The sequence below is a fragment of the Protopterus annectens genome, chromosome 1.part1 (assembly GCF_019279795.1).
Source record: "Protopterus annectens isolate FY-2018-M chromosome 1.part1, PAN1.0, whole genome shotgun sequence".
Classification (NCBI taxonomy): Eukaryota; Metazoa; Chordata; order Ceratodontiformes; family Protopteridae; genus Protopterus; species Protopterus annectens.
Window position 1 is genome coordinate 1345440552 of NC_056726.1, and position 19417 is coordinate 1345459968.

A 19417-nucleotide genomic window follows, 5' to 3' on the forward strand; every position below is an offset into this window, starting at 1 on the left:
CTCACAGAGGGGATTCCCAGTGGGAGATGGTATAAATCGTGGGTGAGATGTGAGCCCACTCTTGTTCATACTGGTAATGGACTACCTCAGAATACAAGTTGGAGATGACAGATCCACATTGCTACTGACCACATGTGATGTGGTACAAAAAGAAGGCAGAACACAAACATTAGGAAATAAGGGGCTGGAATGCAAAACTGAAGACACACTGGATGAAACGGAGTACAGGCAAGATGGCTGCCATTGCAGCAAATGGGGGAATCAGAAGACGCTGAAAAATTAGATAGACAGGAAAACAGTGGAAGAGGTCAACAACTTCAGCTCTCTGGGAGATGGAGTGGTTGGTACATTCATTTATCAAAGCTAGAATCAGAGGTGCTGCAATCAACTGGCACAAAGAATCAGAGGCAGTGTTTGACAGAAGAATGTTAATGAAGCTGAAACGTAAGATGTACAGAACTGGTGTAACCAGTGCTTTTATATGGCACATAAACCTTGGCAATGAAGACAGAGCAGCTGAAGAAGTTTGAAGTGATGGAGATGAAGTGCCTGAGATGGATAGTAGGATGGAGATGAAGTGCCTGAGATGGGTAGTAAGATGGAGATGAAGTGCCTGAGATGGGTAATAAGATGGAGATGAAGTCCATGAGATGGGTTGTAGGATGCACACTATACATCAGAGTGAGTCACAGAGAAGATCAAGTACAACAGATTAAGCTGGGTTTGTAATGTGCAGGAAAGCAGAAGACAATTTGGTAAAGCAGATTTGGGTGAGACAGGAAGAAAGCAAGAGGAAGCAGGGGTGTCCAGCCAAGAGATGGATGGCCTGCATAAGAAAAGACCTGTGAGAGTTGAGCTTTATGGTTGAAGAAAGTAGGAGAGTGGGACTGAATCAATAGAGAAGGCAAGAGGTGAGATGACACACTAATCCCCTGTTAAAAATAGAGAAAAGAGGCTGCTGCTGCTGAGAACAGATACAATAATAAAGGCTGGTTTTCATAGCTTCATTGGAGGTTACTAGGCTAATGGCCCTGGCGCCTTTACAAGCTTAGCCATGTAAAAACCTGAACACTCTTATTAACCAAGTTTAGATGGTCATTGTTAGCAGAGTGATACTGTGATCAGTAAGGAATGCCCCTCTGCCCCTGTCTGTGAGTGACATAGGTGCCACCCCCAGGATGAATTTACTCACACATCCAGTTGTCAGGGTTGAGCTTGAATAGGATCATTGAGGAGCTCTGCTTTACATGAATTGGGAGCTTATTCCAGACCAGTGGTAATTGCTAGGAGATATATCTATCTCATCAGCATGTTCTGTTGATGTCACAGGCTAGGTTGAGATCCGTGGAGTGAGTTATTCTTGCCCCATTTGATTTACGGATGTGCAGTATTTCCATTAGGGCAGAGTCCAAGACTGCTCTGTAGGCCAGACACAGATCTCCTCTCAGTAGCCTGCATGATACAGAGTACATTGACAGGGCTTTTAGTCTTTCCATGTATGTCAAGTTTTGGAGGCCCTGGATTCTCTTGGTAAGAAACCTCTTTGGTCTCTCCAGTTGCTGCAGGTGTCTGATGAGGTACATACAGAAGGCAGCATTGTACTTGATTAGTGGTCTGATGAGGGTCGAGTACAGTGGAGCTATAACCTCCCTGGTCTTGGATGTGATGCCATTATTTGATGCCCTTATATGATGATGGTGATAATGAAAACAAGTACACTTTTTTATTGTCAATGTATGCTCTCAAAATGGATTCAAGAAAAAAAATAAGTCTTATAACAAATCTACCTACATTAAAGATTTTATCAAAAAAATCAGCAAGGAACTAAAACTGCCCACCATAGAGACCAAAGCAGAACACAAACAAACTGCTATGATAAACCAGAGCTAACTACAAATATTTCTTTAGTTACATTAGAAAACTGAGAAATATTACCTTGCAGTATGTGGGACTGATACAAAATGCATTTCCCATTCTAAGCCTAAAGACATAATTTACAAGTGTGCACAAATATTTTGTGTTAAATTTGACTCCAGAAGCAGTCAGTGAAATTCCACAATCCCAAGTTCTATTCACCTACAAAGATCTCTATGTTACATGTCCTGGTTGTACTCTCTAACACTAAAACACCACTTCCATTGACCCAGACAATTTACATGGATGCCTGATTAATAGCACCAGACATACCCATACTGAATCTCTTCTATGCCAAATCTACTTGTAGCTGCTACCATGACAATGGGTAACACATTTTACTAGTTCTCATGTTAGATCCTAGACAATATTTGGAGAAGCTATTTGTCTGCATAATGCATTGTATTTTATATATATATATATATATATATATATATATATATATATATATATACGTATATATACTGTATTTATAGGTTCATATGTGTGTACTAGGCTAATGGCTGTGGCATCATGCCATTTTGATATATTTATTGTTTGATAGATATTTGATATACATTTATACTTGTACTTTTATTTTTGTATTTTCTCAGTCTTCAAATGAAAAACAATGGTTTTCGGTAGCAAACACTCTGTGGAACCACAACCCAAATAAAAATTCATATACCTTTATTCAATAAATATTTGACACAAAGCCATTATCCTCCGTTTTACTAGTAATGCTAAATAATTAATTTCCATTTCATGGAATGCATAGGTGAATTTAAGAAAATCAGTTGACCTGTTCAAATAGTCAATAAATTAATTTATTAAACCTGGATCATCCTTCCAAATAATACAAATACCATCCAAGTATCTTAAATATGTATTCCAACTATTGGAAAATTTGGAGTTGAAAACCATTTTATTTTCCCAATTCCAAAGAACCAAGTTCACATAAATGGGAGCACAAGTCATCCCCATCGCTACACCCTTAGTTTGTCTATAGTACTCTCCCTCAAAATCTAAAAGTTGCTCTCAAAAATAAGTTCCCTGAGAGTTAAACTTAAGTTGATGTCTTCATTACTTACAAAATTGCAATCAATCAAAGCCTTATGAAACCATTGCAATCCTATTTCAAGTGGAATACAAGACAACAAGTCCATAAAATCAGTTGTTAAAAAACAATATGTTCTTTATTCAATCCACCATGAATCTGGCTGAGAAAATCCCAAGAATCTTTAAGAAGATAAGACTTTCTCCTATAAAATTGTTTTAACATTCTATCAACAAAGACAGCTAAGGGGTATATTTTGGAACCCCCCTTGCTACCACTATAGGTCTAAAAGAGGGTTTCTTAACATTCTCATGTACCTTAGGAATTAAAAAAAAAAACAAACTTGGAATTCTAGGAGAACCGTTATAAAGAAATTTACAAATATCATACCTCTCAACTGTCATTCATTTTGCCTCATACTTTTGGTCCTGTTCTTAATAACAGTTTTGATTGACTCATAAATCACTGAGAATTACAGTCAGACTATAATGCCAGGATAATTTTAAAGTTTCATACTTTTTATTGTTCTGAAAATGGATGTCAATGCAAAATGTGTTGCTCTACTAACTCTTTAAGTAATTAGAGCAATAGTTAAAAATTGCCCCTGATTTTGGCCCCTAAATTATTTTTGGCTTTGTCCAGAATTCTTGAGCAAAGAAATTGAGAGGTTTTGTGATAACAGTTTACTCTCTTCGAGAATTAGCAGACATTTTATATCTAAGTGACATGAACTATTTTTCCTGATGGGCAATTAGGCTGCAAGTTTAGTATAAATATGTGAACCCATAAGGTATCAAGAATGCCTGGAATATATATGGTGAAGGATAAGAGAGACAGGCAAATGTACAAGGACTAGCAGGACGAATCTGGCTTGCTCAAAAGTCTGCAGGTCTTCTGTCAGCATTTTTGTTTGAAGTATGCAAACATTTGCAATGCTATGCATATTTGATCACTGGATGCAAGCTCTGATTTTTTTTTTCTTCTATTGCGAAAAAAAAAAATGATAAAAAAGCAACAGTAAGCATGTACATAAAGTGAGAGTAAGGAAATTATTTGTGAAACTTATTTAGAAAAATGTTTCCTGGCAGAGCAATGACTTAATAAGTAGAAGAGAAAAAGATAATTTTAATAATTCACCAATAAATAAATAATAAATCACCAACTGGTTTCAGAGTTACCTGTCTGACCACCAACATTCCGTTGTATGGCAGAATGACATATCTCCCCAACTACCTGTCTCCATAGGGGTTCCCCAAGGATCCATGCTTGGACCCCTACTCTTCTCTGTTTTCACCAATAATCTAGCCTCTGCCACCAAACATGGCAGACTCATACAACACGCAGATGACTCAACCATCATCTGCTCAGCCCAGTCCCTACCCAAACTGCAAAAAGTCACACAGGAAGCCTTTTCCTCTGTTGAAACTTGGTTATCTGATGCCCAATTAATACTCAACCCAAACAAAACTAAACTATTCATCTTCCAACCCACCAAACATACTCAAAACAACTCTCACTTTAACATCACAGCAAAAGACAACACCACTATATACCCAACTGAACACACCAAATTGCTAGGTGTGGAAATAGACAATAAACTAAAATTTGACATTCACATATTCATGACCATAAAAAAGTCCACAAAAAACTAGGAGCGTTATACAGAAATAAGCAAATTCTCACCAAAGCAGCAAAGATTTCAATAGCAAATTCCCACCTTATCTCCACCCTACTTTATGCCTCTCCAATATAAACCAACCTAAGGCAATGCGATCTAAACAAGCTAGAGACCTGCTACAACAAAATTGCCAAATCCGCCACAGGGGCATCCTACCATAGTTACCACTGTCTCTCACTTGCTGAACTGGGCTGGCTTGAACTCCCTCACCTCCTTCAATGGTATCAACTATCACTTGCCTACAAACTAGTAAACCATCCACTAAATGTCCCATCCCCCCAGAATCTACTCCAACCCTATCGCACCACCAGACCACTAAGATCCAGCAACAAAAATCACTTGCAGATCACTAAAGCCAATAACTGCTGGTGAAGCACTATTTTCTTGCGCCATAGCCAAATTATGGAACTCCCTCCCACCCACAATTACCTCCATACCATCATGCACCCACTTCAAAACTTTACTAAAAGTGCACCTAAAAACATGCTGGCTATGCCCTTGCAACTCCCACTCTAATATCACCCACCCCATCCAACCACTACCTTTCTTTCCACTCCACTAACTACCTTCATTATAGCAAGCTCAGATGTTCATAAGCCTAGTACTTATTATACAGCAGGAACTTCTTATTGTAACATTTGTTAATGTCTGTTATGTACTTTGCAGATAAAGGTTCTAGTTGTCTACTGATGTACTTACTATGTTCTTCATCTGTAAATATGTTGTAAGTAATTGTTATGTAAATTGTTAATCGCTATGTAATCCAATGTAACTACTGTCTGTTTATTTTAACTGTGGAACTTTTCTCCCCGGGCCTCCGCTGAAAATGGACCTACGTCCAGTCGGACACTCCCAGTCAACAAATGTAAATAAATAAATAAATAAATAATAACAGCTATCAAAATCATGTTAAGGGCACATTACTAGTATCATAGCAATATTCAGGCAGTGCAAACTGAGTAATGTTTTCTAAAGGGAACATGGACATGATCATGTAGTTACTTATTGATTATAAAAGTCAAAATTAGACTTTGCACTTCTAGATCTGAAAAAATTGTTTAGTGATACTGTCTATTCAGATTTGCCTAGTAATTTGTTTCTCACATGTTCCATATTTGTTACTTACTGGTGCGTTCACTTAAGTCCAGAATGTCATTGTTGGCACAAGCCAGGTCACGTATAATCTGGCCATCATCTTCATTCTTTGCAAGCCACCGATCACAAGGAAATCGGAATGTCTTATTCATCAGTTCATCTTTTATGTCAATATATTCCAGATGCCAACCAGGTCCAACACCTGAGATAAAAAAGACATCAAAAAAATAAATGGTTGTTATTGTTACAATTGTATAATGCTGGCTTTAATGCTAGCACATAAGTGTTTAAATGAGAGTTACATCTGCATTCAGATAGTTAGCTTGCCTATCTCTGTTCTAGTACTACAGGCAGTACTGGCATTTGCTGTTAGTATACAGGCACAAAGAGGGCAGGCATGATCTATGAAGTTAACAGGTTTTCTTTACTGCAGATGGTGAACTAGCAGTAAAAACATTTCTGTCCAGCTTACTTTTAAATGCAGTCTCAGTGCTTCTTGCTAAATCTGTTAAATGTGCATTTCGATGTAATATATTGTTAGTTGTATTCACCACTACAAACTACCATTCCATGGCAAAATCAGCTCCCATATTCTGACAAAAAGCCATGAACTATCCTTTATGACGTGCATTTGTTTCTGGTTCTTCTACTTACTAGGAAAGCAATGATCTCTTAAATATGGGTTCTTTTTATGTATTTATCTATGACTTGTTTGCAAGTAAAGCAATTGCAACATTTTTGGGCAATTTTAAAATTAATTTCTCTGTACTGCTCTTTGCCCTATAACTACCACACCGTACCATACTCCTTTGCAGCAACTCCTATGAAAGTCATACAGCTGCCATTTTTATGCAGTATTAGCCACTTAAGAAAGAGTCTGTGACTCAGAACAGGTTTATTCATTTAAAGGGAGGCAATCAGCTATTAAGCTTTTAAAGTGACATCTTTAGCAGAGGAAGCGGTGTTCCCAACTATTAATAGGCCATTACTTTCAGCTGCCTCTCTCTACAACATTCATGACTTCAGCACTGCTATATCCCCGTGAACATACATTATGTGTGCCCCCCAATAATGAGCTGCCAAATAATAAATTGGTCTTGTGTTTGTACACACCCACTCGCTAAACTAACAGGTATATAACTACTCTTGTAAAAAACTGAAGGGCCGAGTGACTCATCAGATTTAAGATCTAGGAGAGTGGTGCGTGGCAGGTGAACTGTTACCAGTAGATGAGATGTTAGTGTCTGTTACCATAGTATAAACAGTGAACAATAATCCCACTATTCTCACAGGCACCTTTACTAAGATGAAGCAAGCTAAAAGAAAAACTTCCCAAGTATTCTTTATAATTGTGTTTAGCTCCTTAAAAATATCACTTTTTGTTTTATAAATAAGTTTAGGCAGAAGAAATTTCCATGATGGATGCCTGGATGCTTGAAGCCAGAAGCGAGACCCCCAGTGGGGCTCGCCCCCCCGCCTCACCAGGTAAGTGAAAAAACAGTAAGAGTAGTGGTATTTCACTGGTGGCCAAGCCCTCCCATGTATTCTACCCCTGTCATGTCTCTTCACAGTGTCAGACTATGTATGACCCATCCTCTCGAAACACGTCTTTCTTCATGAGTAGATTCCCTTTAGGGTTTTACACATCTAGGCTGTTGAAGCAGCAGAGACATACCAGTACTAGCAACTCCCACATTATGAGGAAAGGCACCCTTACTCCATTAAAGAGGTGGAACAAATTAGGCTATTCTTTCTGCCATAACATTTTTAGCAGTGTCCATTTTCTCAAAGCTCTCATTTGTGAACAGCTCATTCGTTTGCTCCTAGCTTTTGGATGTCACCACTAGGCCTGGACTGATTAACTCACACTAAAATGGGAGCTGTGTCCTGCTTCAATGTCCTTCTACCCCTAATTTCACAGCCACCTCCTGAGTCTTTCAATAAATCTCTTCTGATCTCCACCCACAGTGACACCTTCAAGAAAACTCCTCTTAAACATACAGCACTATAAAACCACATAACCCTCTGTACCTCACAGACATCATAGTTAATACTACAGGAAGTCTTAACAACACCCATATACAACTTTCAAAACAAATACAACTTATTAGAATTTTTAAAATACTTTAAGCCTTTCTGCCTCACACCCTCTCTTGGCATTCCTGTTCCATTTGCAAAGCTCTGACTCCAAAGATGGCTGCCGTGTTAGTAACAGATAGGCTGTACAAAGATAGCACCCATTCAAACCAGCAACAGAACTGCTTTCTCCTTTCTAAGTGCCATGCAATAATCTCTGACTGCCTGCCATTATGATAACACACAGTAACACAGCCTCCTCAAAATGGACTTAATTATTCATGTGTAGTCCTGCCTAAAGAAACAATTCTTCTTTTGTAAATAATCCTGCAGATGTACCTCACAACTTATTGTTTGTTCACTGCTATTGTACTCTGATCTTAGTATGGGAACAGTCACTGTTTCCTAATTCTTGCCTCTCTCCTTCCCACAACCTTGTGGATCTCTCTCTGTCTCTGTCTCTCTCTCGAAGGGAAAAGAAGCAGAGTGACCCACAAAGTCACAACTATTTAAAGCACTCACTTACCTGTCTGCTACCTTACAGATTCCCAAGGATCTATTCGTGGCCTTTTACTCTTACATATATTTATAAATGATCATCACTTAGCTAAAACAATCCAGTACAATTGAATATGCTGACGATGCCACCCTTATATGCTCTGCCAAAAATATGCATGACTTGCATTAAAAAAAAACAGCAATCCTTCACATTCTGGCTGACTGATGCATAAAAAATATAAACTTGTAGTATTCGCCCCTAAACAATTCACTTCACTTCACACAAATCCCTTTTCAGTCTGGCATCCAGCAATAAGTACCACAGATGAAGGAAAATAGTCGGCTCAATGATAGAATTCCAAAGTTGGTTTAATAGTCAATTCAAACGCATAAATGCAATTCCATACACAGTGTTTATATGTTTGAATTGACTATTAAATCAGCTTTGGAATTCTATCATTGAGCCGACTATTTTCCTTCATTTGTGGTACTTATTTTGTTTGGTTTTGGAGTCGTTGCTGTTTAAGTACCTGTTCCAGTGTTAGTTTTGGTTAACATCCAGTAATAATACCAGAACTGACATAGTAACAGCAACAACGTTTCTAAGAATTATCATAGAACAAAGCCATTCTTCACATTTGATGCAAAACAAAACTAAATCATCAAAGCCATAGCATATCCTGTATCACTGCTGATAAATAGAACCATACAAGAAAGCACTATTCCCACCATCTGGAAAATCTCCCACATTATCCCCCTACACAAGGGTGGAAACTCCATAGAATATTCTAACTATCGTCCTATAGCACTACTCTCCCCATTAGCTAAAATAATGGAAAAGTGTATCCATAGACAGTTACTAGACCATCTACTTCAGAACAATTTACTGGCCAAATGTCAGCACGGCTTCAGGCCTTTCCACAGTACGACAACTGCACTCTTATTCTTCACAGACTGCATCAATAATAACAGTAATAACAATCTTCTCTCTTCAGCACTTTTCATCGACCTTTCAAAAGCATTCGACATGGTCAACCACCATCTACTTATTAATATACTAAAATCCTTTTCTCTAGATACAATGACTGTAAAATGGTTCCAGTCCTGCCTGGACAATAGACAACAGGCAGTGCTATGGGACAACAACCTATCATCCCATATCCCTGTTACCCTAGGTGTTCCTCAGGGCTCTATATTGGGCCCCCTCCTTTTCTCATTATTTATCAATGACCTTAACCTAGCTATTCCTCCAGCTAATTGTGTACAATACGCAGATGATTTGACAATAATCTGCTCAGCTAAATCACAGTTCCAACTGCAGACTCTAACTCAGACAATGTTTAATACAACAGAAAACTGGTTTCTACAATGCTGCCTCCTCTTGAACCCTCCCCAAAAAACAAACTCCTACCCGTAAGTCACTCCCAATAAACTTTTCAGTCTTATCCAACAATGGTATACTCATATCTCCTGATCCAACAACTAAACTTCTAGGGGTAACCATTGATAACAACCTCAACTTTGAAATCCACATCACAATACCATAAAAACTGTCAACAGGAAACTAGGCTCCCTCTACAGGATAAAACCCTTTCTCTCCCCACTAGCCAGAAGCACTATTGCCCATTCCCACCTTATCTCCAGACTTCTCTATGCTTCTTCAGTACATATTAACCTGTCAAAAAATAACCTTAATAAGCTAGCCAACTCATATAACTGCATTGCCAGATTTGCTACTGCTTCCTCCTTCAGGACCCATCACTGCTATAACCTGAAACAGGTTGGTTAGAGCTTCAGAATCAGATTCACTTTAACCAACTCACCATTGCCCACAATACCATCTTCCAACCTACCAATACCCCAATACTTTCTAGCCTCATTACCCAATATAAAAACCTTACGACTTTACGCTCATCTAATAAACTACTTGTATCAACATGTAAATCTAACAACATGGCAGGAGATGCTCTGTTCTCTAATGCAGTTGGAAGATATTGGAACCAACTCCCTTGTGAACTTACATCACTGTCTTCTTTTACACTTTTTAAGCACAATCTTAAACTCTATCTTAAAAGCCATTGGTTATGTCCCTGTACAAATCCAGACTAATCTCATCCTATATCTCTGTTACCTTCAATAAAGAACTAATACCTGCTCTGTCATTGTCTTTTTCTATCAAGGCCTATCATTAGTAAAAATATATCTTATCCTAATAGAGATAATTTAACTTATCTAGTTAACGTTTTCTGTATATAAAATCTACAACATCTTACCTAAGGCTTGCAACAAGATTTGTTTAAACTGTGATCATTTTTGAACTGTTGAAACTTGAAGTATGTATCAGTATAACAACTTGTTACTAGCTACTAGTAAAGTCTTTTGTATATAAAGTCTAAAATATCTTATCTAATGCTTGCAACAAGATTTTGTATAAACTGTGAAAATTTCTGAACTGTTGAAATTTGTAGTATTTATCTGTATAACAACTAGCACCAGAATGCTTGTAGTATGGTAATCTCTTGGAGCTTATCTCCCTGGGACTCTACTGAAAATGGACATGTATCCAGTTGGACTATCTCGGTCAACAAATGTAAAATAAAATAAAATAAAATAAATAAATAGATGATAATCTGAAATTCGATCACTACATCACTGAGGTAGTAAAAAAAAATCAGAAACTCGATGCATTCTACAGAGCAAAGCCATTCTTCACATTTGATGCTATACAAAACTATATCATCAACTCTCCTACTGTCAGCACTAATATATGCTGGATCTATATTTGTGAACCTACACTCTGCTATAAAAGACATACTTAAATAGCGCTATAATAAAAATAGCAAGGTTTGCTACTAATATGCCTAATAGACCTCCCTAATGTGTAGCCCTCAAGCAGCTACATTGGCCTGAGTTACCTCACTACTTCTCTGTCTCACAAATAATCATAGTGGATAACCTCATCTACAAACCTAAAAACTGCCCTAGCCTAAAATAGATTTTACAAATGTATCATCCAAACAGCCTCCTTCAATTGGGTCTACTTTATGTGCTCGAAACATGAAAAACCCAAGTCCAAATAGTGCGATACATAAAGAGTGAACCGTGAATACGTCGAACATACTAAAGCATGAAATTTAAAACCTCGAACTGTCATAATCGGCTAACCCACCACCAACAACATACTACCTACCCAAACACAATAAAAAAAACAAATACATACACTAACCAAAACCCTACTTCTAACCCTAAATTAAAGCACCAAAACCCTACTACTAACTCTACACTAAACCCCACATACACAACCATCTCTGCACTATCCTTAACCCCTCCCTAACCCTAAGGTCTGTAACTACCGCACACTTTCCCTACAGAGCTATATCCAAACAAACTAAATATTCCACACACATACACTTAACAAAACCCTACACTAAATCTTACCTACATTACCTACACAAAACTTTACATACACTACCTACCTATGCACTTACCTTAACCCCTCCCTAACCCTAAGGTCTGTAACTATCACACACTTACCTTACGGAGCTAAACCGCAGACGGGCCAACTATGCAAATTCGATATTCCCACTTTTGTGGTTTTGTTCGTTCGATGTATTCACAGTTCGCTCTTTACGTGTCGTGCTATGTGGATTTGGGATTTTCAGCTTTCAAGCGCATAAAGTAGACCCCTTCAATCAGCTAAGAAATCCTTTCTAGTAGTAACCAAATCCAAAAACGTCTCAGGAGATGCTCTGTACTCTGCACATATCTATAAAATCTGGAACTCTATCCCCCCAACATGCAAGTAAATCAAACACACTACAACCTTCAAAACAGAACTAAAAAAATACCTCATGGACTCCTGTCACTGCTCCTGCTCTAACCCTGGCTAACTCAGTTTCTTACACTCCTGTTATAGATATCTACTCCCTACCTAATACTTTCCATACCTTCCATCCTGTTATTGGCCACTCTCTTTTATTGCACTCATCTCATTGAATTCCACTCTCTTCCAACACCCTACCATCTCCTCAATAGTGTAATAACACTTACATTCTTCCAATATGCTTGCATTTATATTTAATTTGTCAACCTTGTTAACTCGAAGATGACTATGTGTCACTCACTCCCAAACTGCGCCATCCTATACGTGAGTAATATAGACTGTATATCCAACATACTTGTTTGCATATAAGAAAATGACCAACATAATTTACTGCCTGTGTATATTTACTCTGCATTTTATTTATATGTCTTTAATCAAATGTATATGAAAACAAAATATATGTACTTACCATGATGCTAGATCCATGTTGCCTGATTTTCATCCACTTCAAACATGTGGGTTTTCGGATCCAACGGGCTCCAACCTTGGCACCGATCTTGAAGCTTATCGATTCCAATGCACTGACTTCTCGCCAACCCATAATTCCCAAGGTTGCACTTCTGATATTCAGATTGAATTTGCCACTGTAATAGTGAACATTCTATCTATCTATCTATCTATCTATCTATCTATCTATCTATCTATTTGTGTGTAAATATACAGATGTGAATTTTCCTATGGAAAGGAAAAACCTTGGTAGAGGGAAGTCAAACCCACTAATTTATAATGGTTGATGAAAGATATATAAGTCTTATAGACTGTGCATAGACAGGGAGTAATCTCCCTCAATCATCTGGAAGCATAAATGACAATTTGAAAGGGGGCAGAAGGTGGGGAGTTTGAAGCAGATGAAAATCAGATAACATGGATCTAACGTTATACCAAGTACATAACTTTTGTATCCATTGTTGTCTATTTTCATCCATTCAAACATGTGGGACAGAATCCCAAGCTGTCAAACTGGGTGGTATCAGGGAAGGACATTCCTGAGCATGGTGGAGCCAAAAGATGAATGTGATCTTGATTGTGTGTCCAGCTTACAGTGGGGCACAAATGTGTGTACAGTTTCCAATGCGGCTGCTGCACAAATATCATCAACTGATAATCCTCTGTTGAAGGCTGTAGAAGTGGAAAGTGGAAACTGCTCTTGTTGACTGTGCTTTAGGCTTACTTGCTAAAGGCAAAAATTTCCTACAATATAAGAAAGAAATGCAATCTGAGAGCCATCTGGATAGGACCACGTTAGAAAGTGATTTTCCTAATTTTGTCCTAGCCAAGGAAATGAATAACTGATCTTCCTTTTTGTACTCCTTTGTCCTGTGAGTATAGAGTCCGAGTTTTCTGTGAACATCTAGCAACTGTAGGAGGTATTATCCCTTGTTTATCTCAGAAAGAAAACAGAAAGGTGTGTAGATTGATTTAAATTAGTATTGGATGCCATCTTAGGAATAAAGGATGTCTTAGTTCTATACAAAACCATGTCCCTATCCTTGTGAAAAATCAGGTATGGAGACTTTGATGAGAGGGCTTATAGTTCTGAGATTCATTTGGCTGATGCTACTATGATCAGAAAAATGTTTTTCCATGAAAGAAATTTGAAATCTACTGTATCAGCAGGTTTAAAGAGAGGTTGAGTCAGAGCTTGTAATAGTACTGTGATCAGGGCAAAGTACCTGCTGCATTTGTTATTTAGATAGGAGACAAATAGGTTGCAGCGCATTAGCCCCAGCAACTAAAAATTGCTTGTGTCACTACAGGATTGAGGGGCTACTCATAAGGCATTAGCACTCTCCTGCTCAATTTGTCTGTGAGTAAACTGGAGATCCCCAAGATGTGCATTGCTATCAGAAAACATTGTGAAGACATCACCCATTGACAAAACATCATGTCTTCCCAACAAACAGGATAAAATGGGTGCCTCCTTGTTTGTTGACGTACCCTACAAAGTCATGTCTGTCTGCATGGATATCACACCCTTGGGGAAGTAGGTTCTTAATTGCCTGAAATGCTGGGACAACTGCCCTTAGCTCCAAGATATTGATTGTGAAGATTGGTCTCTGTTGTTGACCATGTACCTTGGAGCATTTTCCCTTTAAAAAGCACCTCCCAAGGGATGTATTTGTGGTCACTGTTGCTGTTGGTGGATCCATCTGGAAAGGACAGCCCTTGTTCACAGACGGAGATGTTATCCAACAAGTGATGTGTTCTTTTCAGACATGTGTAATCCAGATTTCTGTAGAGGGAGAGTGGATTGAGACCATTGTACTGCTAAAGTCATTGCAGCACTCTCATGAACAATCTTGCTAAAGGAACCATAAGAATCATAGATGCCATGAGACCCAAGAGACATAGGATTAACCTCGCTAGAGGTTTTGGGTGATGAAGAACTTGAGGGGCTGTCAGGTGAACTGACTGGACCCTGGACTGGTGAAGGCAGACTGTCTGAAGTTTGGTGTTTAGGTGGCATCCTATGAACTCTATAGTTGAAGTTGGAGTTAATTGACATTTTGGTAGGTTTATTGAGAGTCCTAAGTTTAGAAGCAGCCGGTGGGGGAGTGAGAAGCCAGTCGTCTAGCTATAGAAAGACTTGGTCTCCCAGCAGGTGCAGATGCACTGTTACTACTGCCATGACCTTGGTGAACACCCTGGTGGCTCTGGTGAGACTGAATGGCAGAGCTCTGAATTGTAAATGATTGACTCCTAGACAGAAGTGGAGGAACCTCCTGGAGTGCTTCACTATTTTAATGTAAGAGTAAGCATCCTGGAGATCTACAGAGTACATGCAATCATTCTGCCTCAAAAGAGGAGAAATGGACTGAACTGTGACCATCTGGAATTTTGTCTGTTTTAAGAACTGGCTTAACTGACTGAGATCCAGAATGAGTCTTAGGTCCCCAGTTTTCCTTGACACTAAAACGAACTTGGAATAAACTTCAGATTCTCACTGTTCATGGGGGACCTATTGGATCACTTTTTTTCTATGGGCTTTGACATTTTTACTGCTGCTAAGTCCCACTGATTGGGTGGAACATCAGGGACTTTCTTCTATTTTCTGGGGTGTGAGAAAAAAAGGAATTGAATAGCCTTTGGATATTATCCTTAACACCCATGAATCTGATGTTTTATTTTGCCATGCTTGAAGGTGTAAGGAGAGATGCCTCCAGACTGCCTGAAGAGTGCAACAGTTGAGCAACCATTTGGGGTGCTATAAAGCTTTCTCAGAAAATGCACCTTGATAGCCTTGCATCTGCCTGTTGGGTGTCGTCTATTAAAATTACCTCCCTCTCTGCCATAAGGAGGTCTGTCTTCCCCAACCTCTGGTTCCTACATAATGTTCTTTGTGGGGTGGAGAAGCATACTCCCACTGCAGAGAGAGTCTTGCTTGCCATTCTGTTAATCCTGGCAAGCGTATCCTTGACTTTAGGTCCAAATAAAGTGGAACAGTCATAGGAGCATTAATGAAGGACAGGTTGAAGCCTTCAGCGAAGTCACATAATCACATCCAAGCACTGAGGAGCATGGAGATGCTGGTGCCTGCTGCTTTGGCTGTGCCATCAGCTACATTCAAGAGCAGATGCATGGCCACATTAGAAGAAGATTATAGGGTGGACAGCTGTGAGTCAACTGTTTTCTGAAAATCTGCTGGCGATATCTCTGAGAGAGACTTGGAAATCTCCCTGGTCAAGTCTTGCTGGAATTTTGATAGCTTGGAAAGTTAGATCAGTGATATGACAGTGAAAGTCACTGATGCACAGGCCACTTTCCAGAACTGTCCATCACCCTAGATTTTGTATTGAGAGGATGAACAGATGAGCTTTCCTCTGATAGCTCATTCTTGGTGGTTGCTGCCACCAGCATAACATCTACAGATGGACCTTTACTCCACTGCTTCCTGTTAGTCAGGGTAGATAATATGCAATCAGCTTTCTTTGTTATGGATTCTACTACATCAGGGTCCTTCCACAACTGTTGAGCAATTAGAACAATAAGTGGATCAATGGGGGGTACCACCCAGGATGATGTTGATTTAGAACCAAAGACTTCCAAGAATACCAACTCATCCAGAGAAGTGTCTTGGAATGTCCACCCCCTTTCTCTTTCATTAAATTTAGGATGTCACCAAATGAGATACTTTCAGCGAGGGAGCAAGGGGTACCCTCTCCTAACTCTAAGTTGGTGTCTTCAGTGAAAGACTCTGGTGATAAGTCTAGATGCTTCCACTTGCATGTCCACTTCCTGGGAACACCTTTTGGGAGTTGAGTAGAAGGGTAAGAACTGGACAGAGAACTGATGAAGCAGACTTCATCAGAAACCCCATGCTGCCATCTCTCCCTGTATGAATGGATGAAGAGGTGAAGATGCAGAATGCAGATGGGGTTTGGGTGTAACCAAATTAGTTGAAGCTACCTTGTCTTTTTGAAGTTGCCAACACCCTTTCAAAATACTTCTAAAGCATACCTCTTAACTGTACAGATGTTTGCATAATGTCTAGATTTTTGCCTCAGACTTTCGATCTGTTCCTCATAAAATTTGTTTTTTTCTGGAAAACCACTTGGATAACCTGAGGAATGAAATTAGCAAATACGGACATACAACTGAGTTTCAAATTTCATATCCTTTATAAAATGCAGTTTAACACAAACCATGTTATTCTAATTATTTTCTAAGTTTGTAAGAGCACTGTTTAAAATCTGCACCTATTTTTGGGCCTTTATCCCCTCATTATGTAAGGCTTTGTCCAGATTTCTTGAGCCAAGAGATCAAGAGGTATGTCCACAGCTGAGGCTTATATTGGCACTGATGATTTCCTCCATTCTGAAGAGCAGATGGAAACCTCAGTGCCAACATGTCCCAGCCCCAAAGCAGGTCTCGACTCCAAGCTATCTAGGGCTGAAGCCCCCAAGGGGAAGAGATGGCTCTGAGAATCTTGGCATTGACTCAATGACTTGGAGATCGGCTTCAAAGTTGAGTCATCTCAATCTGATGGCATCAGAGTTGAGAGAGATTGGAATACAGTTGGCATTGAAGATCCAAGAAGTTCTGGCACCAACAAAGGAGCTGCTGTTCCAATCAGTTCCGACAAAACCAAAGCCAAGGGTTTGATTAACTTCCTATGGAAGATTGCTGTGATAACCTCAAGCTGTAAATGCGCCCTCAGAAATTTCCTCTTCATGATGTTGATATCAAGCTCTGTAAGGCTTCTAGATGACTGAGAAGATGATGCTACTGAAGAAGGTTGAGAATATCTTTTTTCTTAAAGGATGGGTGATTGGAGCCTGGAACTCACTGGTCCTGGTAACTGGTTCTAGGAGATGGAGATTGGGGCTGAGGGGTAGACGGTTCTGATCTTCTGGGAATCTTTGGGTCAGGATCGACTGATGATGGTTCCAGAGATCTCTTTTTTGTAGATTTTTGAAGGAGATTTGTTCCTTTCCTTTTCTGTTCTATCTGCTTTTTCTTTTTCCTCAGCCTTCGACTTTGACTTTTCTTTCTCTTTTTTAGAAGGAAGGGAAGGTGAAGGGGTAGCCCCTGTCTGTGCTGAAAGGAGCCCCTTTAACACTAATTTGTCCCTTCTACTGTGGAGGGATCTAGCACTGAAGGCCATGCATGATTGACATTCTATATCTAGGTGAGTGGCACGAAGGCACAAGATGCATTTAGAGTGTGGGTTGTGAGGAGGTAGCTTGTGCCCACACTCTAAATACTTTTTAAACACTGATGCTTTAGACATTATCACTAACAGTTTTAGAAAAAAATGGCATACAAAAAACACAGTAATATGTATTAAGGAAAGTACTGGAAAAACAGCATATACAGAAAATACACCATAAAGAAAAAGCCTAAAATCTACCGAAAAACTACTAGCTATAACATTTTTTATTTTTTTTTCTAAATTCTACCAAAAAGAAAAGCTATGAGAGGAAAAATAGTGATAGTTAAAAAAACTCTCACATTAGGAGAGGAGTGTAGTTATCCAGAAAAAAAACAGAAAATCCTACTTGAATCACTGAGTGCTGTCCATACATCTGAAACATTCGAGCGGCAAACAAGATTTGATTATCAGAGGTGCAACCTAGGGATTTATGGGTAGAGGAGGAGTCAGAGCTGTAGAACCAATAAACTTCGAGTTCAGTGCCAAGGTCAGATTCCCTTGGATCCAACAATCTACATGTTTGAGCAGACGATAATAGGCAACGTTGGATCAAATATATTTGCATTGCAATCTCTGTTCAAAGTAAATATATCTGTATCTGCACTATAATCTCAGTACTAAATTATGTAATCTTAAGTGTTCATGATACAGTACACAGTTGTATCTTTTCTTTATGCCTAAGGAAAAATGTTTTTATTAGTAATCTTACCTTGTTTGAAATGCAGCTTTTCTCTTGGGGATTTGACCAAAAAGGGGCACATTTCTGCCTATGGACTTGTCTGGGTTAACATATACAATAAATAAATCAACATTTGCTGTTATGATAACTTTATTTACACAACCTTGCTATGTTCAACATTAGATCACTGTTGCAGTAGCCTGCACCATATGGGATAATTAGCAAAGCTTCGATAGTCAGGAAGGAAGAGGAAGTAGGGTAAGTGTCTAAGAGCCCCTGGAAAATAGTCCTAGAAAACTACGATCAGGAGCAATCTTATAATGTTTAGTGAAGGTGTGCACAGGTGACCTAGCTGCCACCACCTGGAATACTTCTAGTATTCCAACCCTTTCCAAAAAAGTTGTAGAAGTAGTCAAAGTCCTGGCCTTGAAAGGAAGGGTATTTTCATTGGGAGAATAACAAAACTGTGTTGCATGGTATAAACATGTGGAAATCATCTGTCTTGGCATTGGTTACCCCTTTTTCTTAACTTTATAGGAAATGAAAAGTTGATTAGAACTTATAAAGTCCTTTGTCATGTCACTATAGTATCTAAGTAGTCTGTGGGCATCCCGAGTATACAGTATTCTCTCTCCCGTACTTGTTGGTTTAGGAAAAATAACACATATAGAAAATACACCATAAAGAAAAGGCATGTAGGAATAGTTAGTTCTTAGACATCCTATCCTTACGAAAGGCGAGAAAAGGTTGAAGTACCACAATAGCTTGCAAACTCAGACACTCTCTTAGGCAAAGTCAGAGCAGCAAGTAACACTGTTATCCAAGTCTAGAACATTAAATCAGGCTGATAAGCTGCTTAAAAAAAAAAAAAAAAAAAAAAAAAAAAAAAGTGTACGTTTTTCGAG

The 19417-nt window shown here is 38.9% G+C and overlaps 1 protein-coding gene across 3 annotated transcripts in view; it reads right to left on the minus strand.

The window, feature by feature from the left end:
• The window catches only part of LOXHD1 (lipoxygenase homology PLAT domains 1), a 2432812-nt gene that overhangs the window by 89210 nt on the left and 2324185 nt on the right, over positions 1 to 19417 (minus strand). For all 3 annotated transcript variants that reach the window (XM_044082024.1, XM_044082018.1, XM_044082011.1), the window contains one exon: positions 5755 to 5925. In XM_044082024.1, coding sequence (XP_043937959.1) covers positions 5755 to 5925 — 171 coding nt within the window. The remainder of the gene's footprint in view (positions 1 to 5754; positions 5926 to 19417) is intronic.